General features: G+C 31.1%; 1 protein-coding gene across 2 annotated transcripts; it reads left to right on the top strand.

Moving 5' to 3' along the window:
- The first annotated feature begins 1,382 nt into the window (after positions 1 to 1,382).
- LOC111715026 (carbohydrate sulfotransferase 1) lies at positions 1,383 to 21,761 on the top strand. 2 transcript variants are annotated; one of them, XM_023490262.1, is made up of 13 exons: positions 1,383 to 1,424; positions 1,733 to 1,803; positions 1,910 to 1,994; positions 2,066 to 2,165; positions 9,164 to 9,231; positions 10,080 to 10,137; positions 10,492 to 10,557; positions 11,765 to 11,875; positions 12,347 to 12,396; positions 13,048 to 13,126; positions 20,224 to 20,258; positions 20,845 to 20,937; positions 21,589 to 21,761. In XM_023490262.1, exons 1-13 carry the CDS (start codon positions 1,405 to 1,407, stop codon positions 21,677 to 21,679), a joined length of 927 nt encoding a protein of 308 aa, XP_023346030.1. In that variant the 5' UTR covers positions 1,383 to 1,404; the 3' UTR covers positions 21,680 to 21,761. The 2 variants fall into 2 exon arrangements, with proteins under 2 accessions (XP_023346030.1, XP_023346029.1); XM_023490261.1 differs by having other exon boundaries at positions 1,865 to 1,994.
- The last annotated feature ends 1,196 nt before the right edge of the window (positions 21,762 to 22,957 follow it).

Genomic DNA, 22,957 nt, shown 5'->3' with positions numbered 1-22,957 from the left:
GGGTTTACAACAACTAATGTGGTAATTATTACTTATTAAATGATTGGATTCTATTGTATTCCTGTATGCTTATATTTACGTCTATTTAGCTTCAAAACTACAGTTTTTAATGCCTGGATAGTATGATGTTATGATTTGTTAATTGGATGAATATTGATAAATTGTATTATCTAAAGCTTTTCTGTAGTCTAAAAATATATTTATTGTCAGATTGAAGCTCTGTGCCTTAATAAAACTTGAAGATTATCCTGTCTTGATAGATCATGAAATGATCTGAGAGAAGAGGAGCTTACGGTTAGGCCTAACGTCATACGGCACAGTATTAACTGATTTATCTTGAGGGCAATGCAATAGTTGCAAAACAGAAGGGTCATTTTTAATAATTGTTAACCAAGGATTGTCGTTTACGATTGTTAACAAATTGTCAACAAATGAACTGTATATTATTTAGTTATAATGTGAACCCACCAAGGATGTATAACTGTATCCTAGTTCATTCAACCCAAGCCAAGTCTTATCATGAGTTGAGGACTGGACAAACAAATAATAATGATTTAACCCGTTACTCTGCATCTGTTACCAACGGGGGAGGAATTTTCCACGGAGACGAGATTCAAACCCTGGGGAGCACGGATAACGGTGCTTTCGTCAGCAGAGAAAGCAAACTGAACGTCCATTTTGTGCCCCGGAAGAGGGTTAGTCTTGATGAAGGATCAGAGGAGAGCGGTCGATAACATCTCCAGTAGCTCCAGGAGGAGAATAAGCTCCATCTATGATTCCAGGAATAACTTCGGTTGATCCTTAGTTTGTATTTTAATAATAATGTAAAATAAATGTCTATGCAAAGTTAGTACTTTAATTGATTCAATCTGGCTTGTTATATTGACTTTCTCTTTGTAAAGTTTCCTTTATTGAGTTCTTTATATGTGAGTTTCTCACCAAGTTTATAATAATATAATATAGTTTTTTTATAATGATTAAAACAATTATTTCACTTTTTGTTTTTTGTCGTTGTTTTCATAACAAAACATTAGTTTTTCAAACAAATGAAAACAATCCATCCCTACACATATTACACCTCTATCTATTTACTGCTCTGTTTACAAAACTTTCCAAATCATAGATATTTCAATGCAGATAATAGTTAGGCAAACCCAATATATGAAAAGAAGTGTTACATCTTATGATTTTTCTATAACAAACAAAATTAATTTTTCAAGCACAAAAATACATTTTGTTACTTTTAAACCATTTTTTATTTTTGTAGGCACTAAAAATTAAATTTACATTTTCCTTCCTTACTGGCAAACCCAATGGGACATTATCTGAAATTTATTAAAGGAAACTGTAATAGCTAAATCATTAATGTTAAAGTAAACTTTGCAGATATAATCTTATGAAAATATGAGAGTTAATCCTAAAAGGTAATTACAGTACTTAAAATTTATAAGAGAGAGAACAAGTATTTTTCATTTGTGAGAATTTTTAACCCACATTTTTACTCCCAATTTTGAGATCTTGGTATAAAAAGTTTCATTTTAATCGAAAATGTTTGATAAATTATGTGTTATGTTGTGATTTTTACTTTTTTGTTTGTTTCAGGTTCAAATTCAAGAATTAAAAATCTTAAACAAAAGTAAAAATCTCTGCAAAAAATCATAATGTTCATCATGACTACACAAGACAGTTGCATACATAAAAAAAGGTTGAGTCCTTATTAATGATTTTTTAGATACATTTTCTACATGACTCTCATTACTCTGACACTGATTACTCTGCATATATCCATTAACATATGTATAGGTACTAGTTCATTAATTAAAAAATAGGATCAATTTCTGTAAATTATGTTTTTCTTGTTTAGCGGAATTCAACTTAAATTATACTCCCATCATGGAAATGCTTAAAGGTAATGATTTCCAAAACGTTGCCATCATCCAAGAAACAGAGCACAAAGGGAGGAATAAGAACATACTTATACTTTCTTATGCAAGGTATATCATTAATATATAATTGACCCTTTGATAAAATAGCAATCTTTTCTGTTATTTAATATTGAATTCAGGTCTGGTTCTTCATTCACAGGCGACCTTCTTAGTGCACTTCCAAATACTATGTACTATTTTGAACCATTCAAGATACTCAAACTAGATGGACTGCAAGAGGTAACACATGTTACGTACATGCTTTATTCATGTTATAAGTAAAATTAAATTCTTAAATAATATTCTTTCTGTCCATACTGTTAAACCAAGAGTACCTTAAATATGTGCTAAAAGTCAGAGAATTTACAGATTTTTAGATTTACAGATGTCTAATTAACAAATTAAAAGTTTATATTTGGCAAAATAACTGACAATGTTTCCATTATTTCACAAATAAAACAATTGTTTTATCAGTGACTATTAACATTTTTGTTTCTTTAATTAAAAATTATCACTTTCTTTCTGCAGTAAACACTTTTCTTTTGTGATAAATTTCTGGTTACAAAGAGTCCTTTTCTTCCTTCTTTCTTTTACTGACTTTTTTGATCAAACATTCATTTTTAAATATTTTATTTTTTTTAGATTTTATCAATATTATTAAATAACTATATGATAACAGATGCAAATATTTTGACATTTCTAAATTTCTTGGTTTTCCTTTTCTTCTTGTTCATACATCTGTCATCATATACAGGGTGTCCCAATATGCATGGGAATTCATGTTCACATTTTGTTTGTTTATGTTTTGACTGCATGCGGTTGTACTTAGTAAAACAAGAAAATTGCAGTATGCAAACTGAGTAAACTTATCCGTCTTCACTGTTGATCTTGCGGAGACACTATTAGACACATCTTTACAGTCTTTTACCGTTTTCATAAAATAAACTCTAGCAGACATAATAATATTATGGGTTTGAAATTAGGTATTGCAATGCTAATTCCTAACAAAGACGATATCCAATTCATCACTGAATTCCTATGTTTCTTGGGACACCCTGTATTTTGGCTAATTTTGAAAAAAAATAATATTTTGAATTATCAATTGCAGTTTTCATGCTGCTAACTAAAAATTATGTTGAGATGATTCTGCTTTCCTTTATTTATCTTAATTGTTTAAAAATATGTTAGATCTGACTTGGGTTCCAACCGGAATTCCGGGTTTCGGTTTAAGTACAGAAATGATCCGGAAATTTTTTCCATTTCCATTATGGAAAAGGTTCCGGAAATCCGGAACGGTTTCAGGAACAATTTTTTTTCTGTAAACCAGAAATTTCCGGAATGTTGTTCCGGGATTATGGAATGTTCCAGAATTCCAGAAAGTTTCAGGAAAAATCGTTCCGGAATTTTCCGGAACAAGGTACCAGAATTACATGAAAGCCTATTAAATCTATGTAAAGACAACAGTTTCCAATTCCATATAGACAAAACCAGTAAGTAAAACTAACAACGTTTGGTCTGTTTGGTAGAATGCGCGCGTGCGTGCTATTATGAGTTATAGTCATTAGTCAAAGTTACTAGTATGAATTGTGATAAACAGAGGGGGCTGGGGGGGGGGCTAACACTAGCAGTAGCGTAAAGGGGGGGCAACAATCTTCCTGTCCCCCTGAGCTTAAGCGCCCCACCCCCACGAGGGAACCCCCAGACGCCATGAGCCTCTGCTATGCAGACACGAGCCTCCCAGAGTTGCTAGGCAGACCAAGCCTCTGCTTTGCAGGAATGAGCATGGGCAACACATCAAAATGTGCCTGTGTAATACAGTAGGTTTTTTAAACTTGTGTTTTAAGTTTAAATAAAATATTTTTTTTGAAATTTTTAGACATAGTTGTATGAGATACTTCTCAAAGATGAGAAGTATTTATTAATTATCATAAATAGTGCCTAATTATGAAAAATAAAGTGGTATTCAAAACTTTAAACATTTTTTACATGAAAAGGAAAATATTTAGAAACAAATTTGAATTGAATTTTATTTAATCTTTTATAATCTTTGATTTTAGCAATACCTTTTTTTGAAGTTCAAATTAAATTTAAAAAGTTTGTATTTATTATATAAATCTTAACGTTTTTCAAAAAAAGGTATTGTTTAAATCAAAGATTACAATAAAACAAACCAAGTTTACTCCAGAAATATTTCTCCAAATATCTTCCTTTCTGCGTAAGAAATGTTTTAAGTTTTAATATCTTAAAAACCACTTTATGAGTCCATACCCAACAAACAAAAACCCGTGAAGAACGCAAGATTATTTGGTTTATTTCACACAAGTGATTTGTCAATATTCCGTGATAACTCACGTGTTGTCGAGGTGAATGTCGACGATTTGATCACTGGTCTAGGGCCGAGTTTTTGCACTGCAGATACCCGTGATTCAAAAGTAATTCTCTTGCTGTGCACGGGGGCTTTCAGCACAGTTTTGAACTAGTGATACATGTCATGTAAAAATCCCGTTAATATCTTGTGCTAAACAAAAGAGATATAAACATCTCGACGAACTATCCCGTGTATTAAACATGCTAAATACAGGTCGCAAATAAATCCTGTAAACCTCTTGTGATATTTAGACTAGTTAAAATAATCTTGGCAAATATATCCATGTCTTACACGTTATGAGTTAAGGAATACTGTCGGGATTTAAACACGTACAGTTCTCATGCCTCAATCTCTTAATAGAAAGGTTACATGGTTTCACAAAGTGATGGTGACATGGAAACACCTCAACTCAGAAGCGACTCAACACGGAAACGGGTCAAAAATTATTTTTGAGGAATTTCCGTTTTTTTAAGAAATTTGAGGAAATCCCTCTAAAGTTCAGAATTGTTGAGGGATTTCCGAATATTTTGTATCCGTTTCCCAATATTTAGAGTTGAATGGTTTCTTCTTTTTTTTTGAACAATTTCCTCATATTTGTAGGTCCGTTTCCTCATATTTTTGATCCGTTTCCGCGTTTTTCAAAAACTTTTAAATTCTCATTTTGTTGATTGGTTTCCTCAAATTTTAGGTCCGTTTCCTCATATTTTTGATCAGTTTTTGCTTTTTTCAAAAACTTTAAAAATCTCTATTTGTTGATCCGTTTCCTCAAATTTTAGGTTTGTNGACTTTTTAAAATTTTAGAAATTTTATATTTTTTTGTAATAGAATGGTTAAAAAAAATCAGTGAACTTTTTTTTCTCGCAAAATCAAAGGTTCAGAAAAGCAAAAAATAACAAATAATGTTACTTAAAATATTAAAGATATAAACTACAGTGAGACCCTTAACACTGAGGAAAATTAAGACAACAGCCATTATCTACAAATGTAATGAATTGTTATAAAGCAAAATGGTTTTACAAAAACCTTAAAAATCAGTTGTTATGTGAAATGGGTCTGTGCACACTGCACAATTAGTCTAAAAGTTGTCTTCCTGTTCCACAGTTTTGTGGTTCTCACTGTAACATTTTTATAAAATATTGATGAAATAGTGTATCACTGATTCCACAGAAAGGACTAAATATGTGTACTAATTTGTTTAAACCTTTCACAGTACGTACACTATATTGATTGATACACGAAAAAGAGTTTAAATGAGCATGTACCAAGATCAAAAAACATACACAAAAGTGTCTAACCTTTAAATAAATAATACCTTTGTCTTATCTGTGTAATTTCTACAGCTAATAAAAAAATATTTGATAAATATAAAAAAATACAGATTTCATCCAGGATGTCCCAATAAACATGGGAATTCAGTGACGAATTCTGCTATGTTTACAATTTGTTTGTTTATGTTTTGACCATGCATACGGTTGTACTTAGTAAAACAAACAAATTACAGTAAACTAACAGAGTAAACTTGTCCGTCTTCACTGTTCATCTTGCAGCCACATATAGACAAATCTTTATAAATGTCATTTAGTGTTTTCACTAAATAAACTCTAGCAGACATAATAATATTATGGTTTTAGAAATTAGGAATTACACTGCTAATTCATAACAAAGAGCTGAAATCAAATTCGTCACTGAATTCCTATGTTTATTGGGACACTCTGTACACGTTCATTAAATGATATACATTCTAAAATTATTGAATAACTTTTTCGAACTAAAAAAGGATTAAAAATACAATTCTCTACAGGGAAAACCAGAAAGACGACATTAAAGCAATATTTAAGTGTATTTGATTTTATTACAACACAAATGGCCTTAATTTCAGTAGCCTAAAATAAAAAAAATAAATAATCAGTGCACACTGTACCATTGTTGTGTTTAATGTTCATCGAACTAAAGTCAAAACTTGAGTCTAAAAGTCGTCTTCCTATAATTTCACAATTTTCTGGGTCTCACTTTAAAAATGCAGGGTCACATGTATGTATGAATCGAACCATGATACGAATACACTTTAGTTTTTAATCAAAAAGCATTTACAAAAGTTCATGACTTCATAGAAAAGAATACTTTACTCTTTTATTTGTGTAATCTGTAAAACATTTTAAAAACACATAGGCTAAAGATTTTTAAAAAATTGAAGATTTTATAACATTCAGCAAAAGATATTCATTCAGGGTTCCCTGTAGCTTTAAAATTGTGTGTTTCTTTCTTTGCCAGATTTTAATTCTAGCTGAACTGCCAGGCATTGTCCGTGCAATTAAAAAAACGAAATTTTAAGAAAACTTAAATTTCAAATTAAATTTTTTTTTTTTTGCCGATGTTCCTCCCGGGATACTTATGGGTTCCATCAAAAATAATTAACCTATTTGGTGCGTTTCAATAAATTGAGTTTTTGAAAAAAGCAGAAACAGATCAAAAATATGAGGAAACGGACCTAAAATTTGAGGAAACCAATCAACAAATTGAGATTTTTAAAGTTTTTGAAAAAAGCGGAAAAGGATCAAAAATATGAGGAAACGGACCTAAAATTTGAGGAAACCAATCAACAAATTGAAATATTTAAGGTTTTTAAAAAAAGCAGAAATGGATCAAAAATATGAGGAAACGGACCTAAAATTTAAGGAAACCAATCAACAAATAAGATTTTTAAAGTTTAAAAGCGGAAATGGATCAAAAATATGAGGAAACGGACCTAAAATTTGAGGAAACCAATCAACAAATTGAGATTTTTAAAGTTTATGAAAAAAGCGGAAACAGATCAAAACTATAACGAAACGAACCTAATATTTGAGGAAACCGATCAACAAAATGAGATTTTTAAGTTTTTGAAAAAAGCAGAAAAGGATCAAAAATATAAGGAAACGGACCTAAAATTTGAGGAAACCGATCAACAAATTGAAATTTTTAAGGTTTTTTAAAAAAAGCAGAAAATGGATCAAAAATATGACGAAATGGACCTAAAATTTGATGAAACTGATCAACAAAATGAGATTTTTAAAGTTTTTGAAAAAAGCGGAAAAGGATCAAAAATATGAGGAAACGGACCTATTATTTGTAGAAACCGATCAACAAAATGAGATTTTTAAAGTTTTGAAAAAAGCAGAAACAGATCAAAAATATGAGGAAACGAACCTTATATTTGAGGAAACCGATCAACAAAATGAGATTTTTAAAGTTTTTGAAAAAAGCGGAAAAGGATCAAAAATATGAGGAAACAGACCTAAAATTTGAGGAAACCAATCAGGAAATTGAAATTTTTAAGGTTTTTTAAAAAAAGCGGAAATGGATAAAAAATATGAGGAAACGGACCTATTATTTGAGGAAACCAATCAACAAAATGAGATTTTTAAAGTTTTTGAAAAAAGCGGAAACTGATCAAAAATATGAGGAAAGGGATCTAAAATTTGAGGAAACCAATCAACAAATTGAGATTTATAAAAGTTTTTGAAAAAATCGGATACAGATCAAAAATATGAGGAAACAGACTTAAAATTTGAGGAAACCGTTCAACAAAATGAGATTTTTAAAGTTTTGAAAAAAGCGGAAACAGATCAAAAATATGAGGAAACTGACCTCAAATTTAAGAAAACCGATCAACAAATTGAGATTTTTTAAGTTTTTGAAAAAAGTGGAAACGGATCAAAAATATGAAGAAACGGATCTAAAATTTGAGGAAACCGATCAAAAATATGAGGAAATATATCAATTTTGAAGTTTTTGAAAAAAGTGGAAACGGAACAAAAATATGAGGAAACGGACTTAAAATAGAGGAAACTGATCAACAAAATGTGATTTTTAAAGTTTTTGAAAAAAGCGGAAACAGATCAAAAATATGAGAAAACGGACTTAAAATTTGAGGAAACCAATCAACAAATTAAGATTTTAAAAGTTTTTGAAAAAAGTGGAAAGGGATCAAAAATATGAGGAAATGGACCTAATATTTGAGGAAACCAATCAACAAATTGAGATTTTTAAAGTTTATGAAAAAAGCAGAAACAGATCAAAAATATGAGGAAACGAACCCAATATTTGAGGAAACCGATCAACAAAATGAGATTTTTAAGTTTTTGAAAAAAATCGGAAACAGATCAAAAATATGAGGAAACAGACTTAACATTTAAGGAAATCGTTCAACAAAATGAGATTTTTAAAGTTTTGAAAAAAGCGGAAACGGATCAAAAATATGAGGAAACTCACCTCAAATTTAAGAAAACCGATCAACAAAATGTGATTTTTAAAATTTTTGAAAAAAACGGAAATGAATAAAAAATACGAGGAAACGGACCTAAAATTTGAGGAAACTGATCAATATAATGGGATTTTTAGTTTTTGAAAAAAGCGGAAACTGATCAAAAATATGAAGAAACGGATCTAAAGTTTGATGAAACCAATCAATTTTAAAGTTTTTGAAAAAAGTGGAAACAGATAAAAAAAATGAGGAAACGAACCAAAAGTATTTGGAATCCCCTCAAAAGTATTGGGAAATCCCTTGAAAATATTTTAATAAAATAAATGGGAAACGGATATACAATTCTGAGAAATTGATCAAAAAAAGATGAAACTCCTCAAAATTTGAATTTAGAGGGATTTCCGAGAAATTTGAAGAAATCCCCGAAACATCTCAAAAAAACCTTCTTTTGAGGGGTTTCCACATATTTTTGGTCCGATTCCGTATTGAGGCGTTTCCATGTCCCCCAAAGTGATGCGGTTGATATCTAAGTGTTTGCCCAAAATGGTCCAATTCAAATTTAATTGTATCATTTCCAAACCCTTGTCATAGAAAATTAAATATTATTAAATCTTATTTGACCATTAGTTGCAGGTACAGGATTATGTGTGTGGATTATTTAATTGCACTACTTCTCTGCAGAAAAGACTAAAAGGGTAAAAACATTTTTTCAAAATTAAATTCAAATACTAAAATATTTGCTGTACAGCCATTTATGATAGTTAAAAAGAATTGCAATCCACAAACTTCTTCTGTAAAAAACAATACACATATACATACTATGATGGGATTTAGTGTATTACATAGTAAGTAGTTTTGGGAAGACTAGGGCTGCGCAACCTTTTTTAATGAACCTAAAGAATTAAAGAATTAAATATTAATAGAAGATTTTGCAACTGAAAATAACCATTCATGTGGATATTAGACAAAAAATAGAAAAAGAAAGAACAAATGTATTTCAGAGTAACTGCAAAATTTTATAAATTTTCCTCTTAAACTTTATGATATTTTTGCATGAAATAATCTTCAACAACCTATTCACAGCTAAGGCCCTTGATGATTTCTAAAATATCTTCTGTTAACATCCTTGAGACATTAAGACAGAAGAGTACTATATTATTTTATTCTGTTGGCAACTATTAAATGAACTGAATTCCTAAATATTATATTAATTGCTTGTAAGCTGTGACTAACAAAATTTTCAAATTTAACCAAGAATAAAAATTTCATAGTTAAAAAGTTTATACATCAATAAGTCATGCAGTATTGATCTAAAGAAAAGTTGATTTGTTAACTATGACAAAGAACCCAACTAAACACTGAGGATCATTAGCAATATATATTAATTATTACAAATTGAAATAAAATTGATCACAATCCTTTTTTAATGTTAATTCTTATACATTATATACAATGAAGTTTTTTTCCAGAAAGTAATTTAAAATATTTTCTTTTTGTAAAAAGCATTTGTAAAATCAATTTGCTAAATATGAATAAAACTTAGAAATGGATATTATGGAATTCGTACCCGAAATGTTGACTGTGTAAATGCTGAAACTAAGGTTGAAAATAATTCATCTTAAGATATTAAACATTTTGATCACAAGATTTTCCATCTAGCTTTGACATTTTGTAAATCTTTATACTGTCCTCAAAAACTAAGCCAAAGTTAGATTCAATATTATGATGGTTCTAAGGCCACTAATTAAACATGTTTATCATGATCATTACTTTTCTAATTTTTCTTTGTAGCTAAGCCAATACAGGCTGGGGGTCCTGAATCTATGTATTGTCAGGGGGGGGGGGAGCATCCCAATACCACCAGAGGTAAGTGAAGTTTAAATATAGGGTTCATTAAAAATTCAACTATTTAACATAAAATCAAACACAATCCAATAATGAAGAATATATTTTTGGTGATTAAATCAATCCGACTTCACAAGGATGGATTAGAGCCCTGGATTTACTCTTCAGATATTAAGGTAATCATGTAGATTTGATTTCAAATGACCCAAATGCAAAGATTAGAACAATCAAAACTGATTATTTTCAACTGTAGTTTCTCTACAAAAGTAACTTTTGAAATTTTACCCCAGGAGAACAAACTAATCAATTTTAAGCATAGAAAAACGAAAATATCTTTTTAATGAAGGTTCTAATAAAGTCCTTTTGTGAATGGGACATTTCCATCTTTACGTTGACACTTTCACTTTAATTATAGTACAAAGTAAATTAAAGTTGTTATCTTTAAACTTTTTATTAGAAAAATTGCTAAGAATTATTTAAAATATAACCTATAAGAACTGTTTCGTTTCGTCTCCACCTAACCCTGCTATAGCAACAACACATCTCTGTGACTCTCTCTCTCCTAGCCTGATACCAGCTGACCCAGCTGTTGCTATGGGGGGGAGTTTAGAACACAAAACAATGAGAATTACACATAAACTCTTGGAGTTGTATAGGGAAGGAGTGGATCTAGGAATGGATATCAAGCTTAACCTGTTAAGGTTACTGAGGAATCTGATCCTGAGTCAGCGCCTGAACCTGAACCTGATCCTGAGTCTGCGCCTGAACCTGAACCTGAGACTGAGTCTGCGCCTGAACCAGAACCTGATTCTGAGTCTGCGCCTGAACCTGAACCTGAGGCTGAGACTGCGCCTGAACCTGAACCTGAGACTGAGTCTGCGCCTGAACCTGAACTTGAGACTGAAGCTGATCCAGAATCTGAAACTGAACTTGAAATCGAACTTAAACCACCTGTGAACATTGCAAACCCAGTTTTTACTTTCTGTGAAGAAAAAGAATGTACAGATTGCCCAGTTAGACACAATGCAATTAAAGCATATGAAAAAGTAGACAACCAAATAAAATATCAGTTGGTTAATAACTATAGGAAGTTCTGTTGTTTCTCAGCAATGAATGACGAGGGAGTCAGCTGCGAAATATTGCACTGGCATTCAAAGTCTAATCTGTGTCTATCATATGAATCATTTATATAGAAAATAAATAATGTAGTTTTTCCATTTATGAAAGTTGTAAATTTGTAATACAATTGTAATATTTTAATCTCTGCTACAAAATAAATATTTAGATTTAAAAAAAGAAATGTTTCTAATTCACAGAAATTGTTAAAGTAACTGTGCTTAGATATATTCGAATGAGTTTTTTAATGTTAACTATGATCCATAGGTTGTTCATCTTGTGCGGGATCCAAGAGGTATGATAAAATCAATGAACTCCCGTTCAAGTGATTTTAAGCAGACTTTGAAGAATGTTTCACAGCTATGCAATACAATTCAGGTTTATTTGAGGATTTATTTCATGTTTCTCCGTTTTTCTACAGTTAATCAGTTGATTAATGGCTTCAGAACTACATTACTTGTTTCAGAACTATTCTCAAGAATGGATTTTCTTATTAATATTCCTTACTGATTCAAAACTTTTACTGGAATAAACAAATATTTTCGATATTATTATGTATTAATATATTTTTTTAAGGATCTGTATATAGCACATATTTTGAAATATTCTTACTTACCCTTTTTAGAAATATTTACTGAAAAATTCAAATGTTCTAATATTTTCCTTTCCATTCTTTATCACTTTAAAATTCACATTCATTCTTAATAAACAATTAAACAAATTTAGTAAACCAATTGTTTCTTAAAAATAAACTATTTTTTTAAAATCCAAATTTTGATACTTGCTGATCTAAGTGAAGTATTTTAACAATGAAAAAAAAAATATTGAAATTATAAATACAATTTTTAGGATGATGTTAGTCTGAAAGATGGTTTAGGCTCAAGATATATAAGAATTCGGTATGGTATATCAATGGTGGACTCAAAATTCTAAATTTAAACATGATTTACTAAATTATTATCTGAATCTGTAACTAAAAGTATGCAAATACACTTTTCCTATATGATTATAATGTACTAGGCTATTAGGCCCCTTTGCGCCTATCTTTTATTTCAATTTTGAACATTGTAAACATTAAAAATCAAAGAAAAACAATTCACGGATTTATTAGATTTTAAACTTTTTACAAAAATTAAAAAAATACATTTTTTTAAAATTTTGATCATTCATAAACCTTCCCTGGGTCATGTGATGTCCTAAACTAAATTTGGGCCTGATTGGTTCAGCTGTTTTGACATTTTTTGAATATAAACAAACAAACAAACAAACGCTCAGACAAGCTAAATTTATATATAGATATATATGAATTTTAAAGATAACAACAATTTGAAAGAGCAAATCAGAAAGATAGCCTGTATCAAAATAATATTCTTTAAGGGAGAAAATGATGGTAACAACAGTTAAAGTTATCAATCAAAATGGAACTCTTAAAATAATTTGTTATCTCTGCAGCCCAAAGTATACTGTTAAGCAAGATACCATAAAAATCAGATGCATTTCAACTTTGATGTTATTAACCCTTATATATTTTATATTCCGATTTTCTTTAGGTACGAAGACTTAGTTGAAAATACTGAAACCAATTTGGAACAGATTTACAAATTCCTAGAACTACCTTATTCTGATCAGGCATTTTTTATGATCATATTATAATTTTAAAAAAAGTACCATCTGTAAGCAATTACTTTTTTCATTAAAAACAGACATAAAATTATATTAATCACAGCCCAGATAAGAAAAATGAGTTTCATAATTCTCAAGAAATTTTCCAAATTTGCAAAACTGGATCCTTATTTCAGTATTTATTTGGGATAATATTATGAAGACTTAGTTTTGAGATATTATTAATAATTTCTCCGAAATTTTTTCTAAAAAGTTTCTTAGGACTTGATCAAAAATTGTATGGTTTTTTTGGGAAACTAAATAAGAAATTTTAGAGAATTTCTCTGGAAATTCATGAGAAATTCTCAGAAGTTAATCAATCATTTTAACAATTTTTTGAGTGAACTGAATAAGAGACTTGGGTTTGAGAAAATTCTAACATGTGACTCTGAGGTGCTCTTCTTTTATGCACTGTCCAAACAAAATCTTTTTTTCATTACATCCTAATCAATAAAAAATTATGATGAACTTTAAATCCACCTGTAAAACACATTTTTAAAAAAAAATAAAAAATTGTAGGATTGATCCTGATCCTGAATAGGGTTTCCAGTCAAAATTTTATTGCACGAAAATCGTGCAAAAATTGCGCAAAGATTTGCTTACGTTTTGAGTAAAAATTGCACGAAATTTTGATGTTTTTTGCACATTCATGTGCTAAAGCTATTTCGTGCAAATTCTGAAAAAAAATCTTGGTATTTGCGTATTTCATTTTTTTCTGCTATTTTGTGATTTCGAGCTATTTCGTTATTTCCTTGAATTTTGAGAAACAATGCAAGGATAATATGAATGAATTCAAAATTAAGCCAATCAGAGTCATCTCTACTCCAGCCTGCTCGGTGCTCACACATGCTGGCTGAATGAGCCCAAATTCTCAGGTTTTAGGTCACCGGACCGTACCAACTATTAGACCTTTTACCGGCAATCAATCTCAAGTTTGTTTTTAATCTCTGTGACAGAAACAATCTCAAGAACTGATGAGGGTCAACCCAGACCAAAATATATTTTCAATAAATGTGGAACTAACATCTACATTTTTTTACTCTTCAGAGGTTTGGTTCATCACCATCACCAAATTTTAAATGTAACTGAGTTTCTTAAGAAATAATTTATCATAATCACATTCACTAATCATCTGTCCACTCAGGCGCACAACAAAGGGGGCCAAGTGGGCAAGGCCCCCTCTAGAGCCTTTCCCTTAAGAAGTCTTGCCTCCCCTGTAGGGGGGGGGGGCAAGATGTCCACCCTGTTTTGCAATCCGGATTAAGGGGAGGGAACTTACCCCTTCCTTAAGAAGCTTTGCCCCCCCCTGTAAGGGAGGCAAGAAGTCCTTGCTGTTTTGCAATATAGCGATTCATGAAATCCTGTGAAAGGGAAAGGGGGTTTTTTAAGTATTTTATAAATATTTTTATTATCAGTTCTGCCACTTTTTATGATTTTGCAAAAATGACCTGAATTCATGCAAATATCATAAAAAAATTATGACTTAAATTTTGTATTCATGCAAGATTTCATGCAAAAAAATTATTTATTTTGAATAAATGCACAATTTTGTGCAAAACTGGTTTCATATGCGGAATGATTCGGAATTTTGTGCAAAAAAGTCATTTCATGCAAAACCCCGAAACTGTTTCGCAAGAGATTTGGCTGTTTTGTGGAAACCTAAATCCTGGACCTGTCTTTTAACACATTGCTAACACTTCTAGTAATCCAAGTTTGTCTTTCCTGTTCCTGCCATTGTCACATTAATTTCTTGGCCGCTGACTCTGATTTTCTACTCACAATATCTTTTTAACCCAATATTGTAGACTTTAAATATTATAATTTATGAATTCAAATAATCTATGTTTGAAATAGCAAAGGTTTACACCTATTGGTTGCCAAACTTATAGTGTTAGAAATTTTGAGTTTGTGGCAAAAACTCAATTCCTTTTGAAACTTTTTTCTCCTTTCATGTGTTTTTCTGTTTTTTTTTTAAACAGCCTCCTCCAAATGCTTTTATGTTATCACGGATTAAAGAATAGGTCTAATGACTGTCTGTCTGAAGTTGAAAGTTTTCAATCTAGCTGCACCACTTTATACAAATAGGTAGCCTTTATCTTTTGTAATGAAATCAATGTCTCTTGTGGGACCTGATTCTGGTAGGAAACTGCTAATGTAGAATGTGGATCTTTATGCCCCTGAAAGAACAATACCATTGTTTAAATAAGTATCAGGGATATTTAAAGATTTCTGCCCCCTTCCTAAAACACTATTTATTGACCTGTATGGTTATCCATGATCTGTTAAAGGCATTACTGATATGGTAACCCATACATTTTGATTAAAATCGACCACAGTGCCTAAAATTATTCCAATTCATATTTTCAAGTGCTGGGTTTATTAACTATAGGGTTCAATAATCATTACTATAACTTGATCCCAGATTCTTAGTCTATAGTTTAAACTAATCCATTCAGTGTTTACAACTCGATTTCCTCCTCATCCTTAGGAATCTCAAACTTTAACTCTTGGTTGTCTTGGAAAGCACCTTTGTCCTCTACGCCCACAATCTTGTCATCATAGGTCCACAATCTTGAAGTATCAGCCTGAGACACAGCACTTGTACTTCTCAGATGTGCCATCCTGGAATGACCAGAAGCAGGACCCATCAGAACAAATAAAACTCCTTTCCTGATTCCTTAACAATAGGAGCCTTAATCACTACATCCTCCAGATCTTTATCATCCTCCTCTTTTGATCCTGCATTCCACTGAACTAACCTCAGTATTGTCTCAGATAAAATCTTAGACTAAGCAGCTAATAGGGAGCATGTCCAAACATCAGGGCTTAATTCCTTGCCTGCGTAGATCACTGAGCCTCCTGCAAATTCTATAGCATCAGCTAAGGTGGCCATGTCAAACTCCTGAAGGACAAACTCCTGAAAGACAAACTCCTGAAAGACAAGCTCCTGAAAATACAAACTCCTGAAAGACAAACTCCTGAAGAGACAAACTTCTGATGAGACAAACTCCTGACAAGACAAACTCCTGAAAAACAAACGCCATAATATCAAATTTTTAAAAAATGTTTCACAATTTATATTTAATCTAGTTGTCTTGTGTTAATGATCAAATTAAAATCTAAATTATGTTCTATTTCTATTATACAATTACTAATATACCAGTTACATAAAGATTATACACACACAAGTATATACATAAACATCTATAGAAATGGAACCTTGACAAGTAGGAACCTGGTTAAATTAAATGTAGTTCACAGATGCTCCACGAGCATTGTAATACTTTACTGCTTGAAGCATATTCAAATTACTGAAGATTGAGAATTTTTTCTAAGATATTTGCGGATTTTTTTCTCCTAAAGTTTATAAATTTTATCATATTTCCTTCAGAGAAAAATTTCATAATTTCAGGAGTTTATTCCAAAAAGGGTTGTTGAGAAATACTATGCAAAATTCAATATGAAACTTTTCTATACTTTGCTCATGCTTGTTATAATATGAAAAATTTATGTCAGTTAAAATATTTCATTTTACAAGAATTAAAATCTAGATTTTCTGGCATTACATTATTCATGATTAACACGTTGGGAATATGTGTGATCTTGCACTGGTATCCTTGCTACATGCAAAACATGTGAAAAAAATATGGGAATTTTACTAGAATATGTCTGCATTTCTTACCCTTGCTTTACATTGGATGAATCTGCAAGATTGTGAAAAGTAGCTATAGCAAGAATATAACACAAGGAGGGGCTGTGAATTAATCATGTGAATTATCATCCAGTTCTCCACCATGCTAATCTCATCAAAAACCTGAGTTTTGTTAGTTGGGTTATATTCCTTTTAATGGTGCATAAATTCTTGAACACTTGATATGCAGCAGAACCAGCCTGATTCTTATAATCAAGATACTTCTTGGTTGCTTCTGTGATCCACTGGGTATACTTCATTGAAGGAAAAATCAGTGATAACCTACTCATGGAAGCTCTGGAGTATAGGCAATTCTCTTTCTAGCTTGTCTATACTGTTCACCTTCGACAGTCTCTCTAATCTTTAAAGAGAACCAGAGATATAAGCATAGAATGAAGTAACATGGTATACGTCCTAGGAGGAAAAATCAGAGATAAGCTACTCAGGGTAGCTCTGGAGTATAGGAAATTCTCTAATTCGAGCTTGACTATACTGCTCACCTTTAACAGTCTCTCTAATCTTTGCAGAGCATCAAACATATAAGTATAAAATGAAAATTTAGCATTATCATCATTAGAACTAGGCTTTCATGATATGATTTATAATCCTTGACAACCCTCCATAATTTCAGATTAACAAGATAAGAATCAAATTTATTAATAAGCTTAATCTTAATTTCCTCAGATAAATGACAGTTATACAATATATTTGCCTTGTGCATAGAATTTCCCCAACCCAAATAGGCCAGCTTCACAGATTTAGGAATACAGTATTTTTGGCATTATTCCAACATCTGCAGTACTCCCTTGAAAAGTATTAATACTATGGATCTCAGCTTTATCACATAGTTCCTCTCTTCTTAAACACCAATTCTCTTCAATATGCAGCAGTACATTACTGGAATCACAATAATCTGAATCCATATCAGGGAATTTGACATACTACAGGTACATCTACTGTCTTACATTTCTTGATCAATGCAATCTAAGGGTTCAGTATCTACTACATTCTAATTTAATTCCCTGAATTGCTTTTCTACTCTTTCTATACCCTTTCTCACGATCTCTTGTTCCTTGTAACTATTCTCCAGGTTTATTTTATCTATTGGAAACTGACCATCATCGGTATGAACTTGAATTGAGGAATCATCACCTGGTCCGACAGGTTCACTACCAATCCTCTTAAACCTTCAGTTGCATGTCTACTAGTGTCTACAGTTTTCCTTAATTCCCTAACTTCAGCCCTGATGTAATCCACAGCCGGTCCAGGGGCACTGTCTTTAATAATCTTTTGGATAGAGTTGACAACCTCTCTGAGATTCTCCGGAGTAGGATGTTCAGGTATATCCTCAAACTATTCCTGAACCATATCAATCCTCTCCAGTTAAGCAGTATCCACTCTCTCAACCTTTCTCACTAACTTGTCTAACCTAGACTCAATCTTAACTAGTCTTGTCCATATCTCAGTAGTATTAGAACATATCAATTGACTCCTGTATCAATAGACTCATCACCCTGCATAGCTACATTCAAGGATATTACACTGTCATGCAGCCTACTTATCTTCTCTTCCTGACTATTCTGTCTACTTACTCTTCATCATAGCTATCAAATCAGTACAGGTTGAAATAATTTCTATTCCTAAACTGAGGGTTCATATGTAGACGAGGTATCCAGTCTAATATATCGGTTAGATGGACTCAGATCCATGCTGTCCAAGTTATGCTTAAGGAAGTTATTAGTAGGATTAACAAGGGTTTTCTATCTAGCTGAACCGAAACCCACTGTACAGGGCTCAGATCCTGATGCCACTACAGTTCTAACACTAAAAAATTCTATCCTAGATAGATTAAAACCCCCTTCCCCCCTCTTGACAGATAAGACGGTAAATATTATTAATATTATCAGGAAAATCTAGAAAGACATCATCAAGATTAGAGTTCCTAGAATCATTTGTTGTAGTACCATTATTTGGAGTCTAGTCAGATTGTAAATTTGTTGAAAGGTAGTTAGGTAGGTTGGCTACTTTGCTTACAGCATTCAGTTTATCCTTTAAACTCCACAATTCACCAATCATGATCACCCCTTGCAAGTAAAATTTAAGAAATCTTTTGCTCAATTTCAGTACAAAATGCATTACGTTTATTATCTATTGTAGCGATCCAGAAAGTGATGATATTGTGAACAGGGAATATTTACCCTGGTTTTATTTTAGTGTTGTTTATCTCTAGTAAATAGAGTTATACATAGAACCTGGAGCAGTGGGGCCCTGTAAGAGTTGGGAATTCCTATCAAGGATTCACCTGGAAGTTGGAAAAACTAGGGATTCCTGGAAAGGACAAGCAGGTCAACCTGCAGGATCTAGAGAGTTAGTCTACAACGATCTTTGGTATGAGGAGGAGAAGTAAAATGATCGGGACATTGTGAGAAGACTCATGTACATTATGCATCAATCAACCTATAATTAGTTTGCTTTTCTATTATTAATTACTGTCTTGTGACTCGTGTTATATGGTTAGTGTGTGAAATTGATATTCATTTCGAGGAAGATTTCAACCTTTTGAGTTATTAATATAAAACACTATTACATCTACAGTATGTATGTAATTAGTAGTAAGGTCCCCTTATTCTAAAACATCAATTTTGATATGGGTATAATCAATTCTCAGTCTCATATTAATAGAACTTGAACCCCCTTTAGATATGGTTTGGATTCTAGTTTCTAGATGGGACCCCTTGTTATTTTAATATAAATTATCAATAAATAACCTGACATTGATATTTGGGGTGGAAATGCATAATTTTTCAAATTAGGTAATCTATCTAATTGAATGGGATCATCTGGGTTTAAAGTACTGCTCAGAACATACCCCTTGTCACTTTCAGAGGCTGAACGCCTTCTTCCCATTTCCTGTAAATTTTCATGTTTGGAGTCTTAAAAGTTATTGAGATTGAATGCAACACAATCAAAGAGACAGCCCTACTTTTTGATGGATATTTTTAATGTATTTATCTTAATTACCATATCTTGTTTGGAAATTGTCTCATTTAACACTCAGTTGTGGAAAGAAGTGACCTCAATATCTAGACTACTTACAAGCACAACGGACATAGCACCCTTTCTCTCAACAGGCTTAGAAAGCTCTGCTGACATTACCATATCTTGTTTGGGAATTGTCTCATTTTCCGCTTAGTTGTGGAGAGAAGTAACCTTGATGTTTAGACTACTTACAAGTGCAAAGGACATAACACCCTTTCTCTCAACAGGCTTAAAAAGCTCTGCTGACGCCCTTCCTCTCGGAGGTTCGAATACACACTGATTCTGAGATTATTTTAAAACAACTTTATTTCTAGCTATTTACTATCTTGTTCAGGTAAAGAAAGCTGTTTCCAAGCACAACAATCCAAGGTATTTATAAACATAAATTGCATCTCTTTACTTTGTTTTTAATGGAAGCATAAACATAGTTTTCTGCAATAGCATGTGTCGTGTACTTTTTGACAATTTCAGAAATTATTATCAACTGACTATCATCCCTCTGGTCATCTTTGACTAAGTCTGACACATTTTCATAATTTTCATGATTATTTTTAACTCTTTTACACTGGGTGGCCATTATTGTTATACAATTTAGAAAACTCAGTGTTTCTCAAAATACAAATTTTTCTTGCATATTAAATAACCCAAAATTGCAATATAACCATAAATAAAACATAGTTTTTTACAGAAACTCTTTAAATTTTTGAACATTTTTAAAAATTATCATATTTTGCATTTTTCTGAAAGATCCAAATTGCAATACAATTATGTGCAATACAAAAAATTTATATTATTATTTTTACCTGAAGAGGCTAGAATAAAAAAAAAAGTTTTATCTTTCAAGATTGTACACTTAAAAAAAAGATATAAGAGAGAGGATTTTTAGGTGGCTTGTCGACAAGAAAATATGACTTGGAATAAAAAATTACAAGTTAGAAATACTGTTTGAAATTAGGGTAAAATCTGGAAATGGTTTTTACGGTACTGTTCGAGAAAGCGGGTTCAGAACAGACTCCTGGAAAATGGGTCTCCACTTGAAAGAAATTAGGTAATTCAGATTTTGGTTATACATTTATTCATACACATTTACTGTTAGAGCACAAATGAGGAATTTCCAGAAGTTTTCCAGTATTGGTGACTTTGAAAATTCCTGGGAAATTTCTCAATAACAAGTTCTCTTTTGAAAATCCTCAATTTTGAGAATTTTTTGGGGGATCAGAGTTTTTATAAATTCCTGATAAATTCTACGGAATATTTTTCAAGAAATTCTGGGTTTTTGGGGAACTGAAACCATATCTAAAAATAATTTATCAATTTTTGCATTTGTTTTTGACAATTCAGTTGAATGAAAATGCAACATACAAGACAACTTCAGTAATTGATCAAAAACAACTATAATATCTTGTCGGGTATACTTCTAAACAGTTTGAGTTTATTATTGATTCTCAGAACAGTCCAGCATGGTTGGGGAATTTAATCAGGAATATGCTGAGAATATCTCATAATATTCCAAGAAAATAATTTCTTGTATTATATAATTTATGAAAAATAATTTGGGAAATTAATTCAGAAATTTTAGATTGGGAACTGTGGACTTAACAAGTAAATATTACTTAATTATGAAGGTTTACATATTGCAAAGGAAGAGCATCAAGTTAATGTTGAAAGTTCTTTTATTAATAATTCTTTTTTTATGTAGGATAATAGAAGAACAGTGCAGCTCAATAATGGAGAAACTGAACTACACTATATTTAATCCAGAACTCAATTCAACTGATAAAAAAGTCTAAATAAATTAGTTAAACAAGTTAATTTTGTGAAATATTTTCTGTTTTAAATCTGAAAACTACTTTTTCCCCATTCTTCACTTTAAATGAAACTTTTTTTTCTTGTTTTTTTTTATTTCAAGTTTATTTTATTTTTAAACATAAAATTTTCATTTTCTTTCTTTTTGTTTAAAATTGTTTTGAAAATCATTTTTTTTTAATTTCAAAAAAGTTGTTAAAATCGGATCTATATCCATACACTTCACAACTTTAAAAATACTAACAGAAATATTTTCATTAAAATAAATTTTTTTTTTCTCATTTACAAAGATTTGATGTAGATTAGGTTCAAGAACTAAATGATTGTTCTTAACCCATCAAGGCCAAATAAGACATTAATGTTGTGTTGAAAAGTAATTTGTTTAAATTGTATTTTGATTTAACCATGTCCAATCTCAATGATTTTTTTACAAGTGTAAAGTTTGAGGCGTGTGGTTTACTAGAGTAAATTACATAATTTAAAGTTATTATTTAACCAGTATTTAGCTATGTATGATTTATTTGATATTGCATATGCTGCAATTTACTTTTTTGACATGGTTAGAAATGGTTTTGCACAAAAACCTAGATACAGCATGGTGCTTTTACATATACCATAGTTTAGTAGTATACCATAGTGAATTATATTTAAGCTACTGAACAGTTACAGGTTGGGATGTCTAAATCTTATACATATTTGTTTCATCAGATGAATGAAAAAAGGGACCCTGTTAACCCAGCAAATATTTTACTGAAAACTGTAAATGATATCCTGGCTGGAATACCTGGATATCCTGGAATACACTGTAAATTTTTTATTGTATATTTTATTCAACATTTTCTAGTTGCGCTATCACAACAATAATATTGAATAAACTTTATCTAAATTTTGAATAATTTTGTTTACCAAATAGAATCCAATAGGATAGGAATATTCCTATTATTGAATATTTTTTTCAAAACTTTGGAATAGAATACGTAATTAATCATGAGTTGACATTGCGAGTCATATTCATACAACTGTATTGAATATATTATTAAAAATTTAAGAATACCACTGTTGGTGCAGCAGTGCTGCAACCTAGTGGCAAAATCTGGAAACACGATTTTACATAATATTGAATAAAAAACCAGTTTATATTGTTTATTTACAGCCAGAGACACCTGACGGGGGACTTACACATCATATACATTAAATTATATTGAATAAATTATTCAAAATTTTTGTAAATATTAAGAAATCATAACATTAAACTCTAAAAA

The sequence above is a fragment of the Eurytemora carolleeae genome, unplaced genomic scaffold (assembly GCF_000591075.1).
Source record: "Eurytemora carolleeae unplaced genomic scaffold, Eaff_2.0 scaffold1694, whole genome shotgun sequence".
Lineage (NCBI taxonomy): Eukaryota > Metazoa > Arthropoda > Copepoda > Calanoida > Temoridae > Eurytemora > Eurytemora carolleeae.
This window is presented reverse-complemented; position numbering and strand designations above follow the sequence as displayed.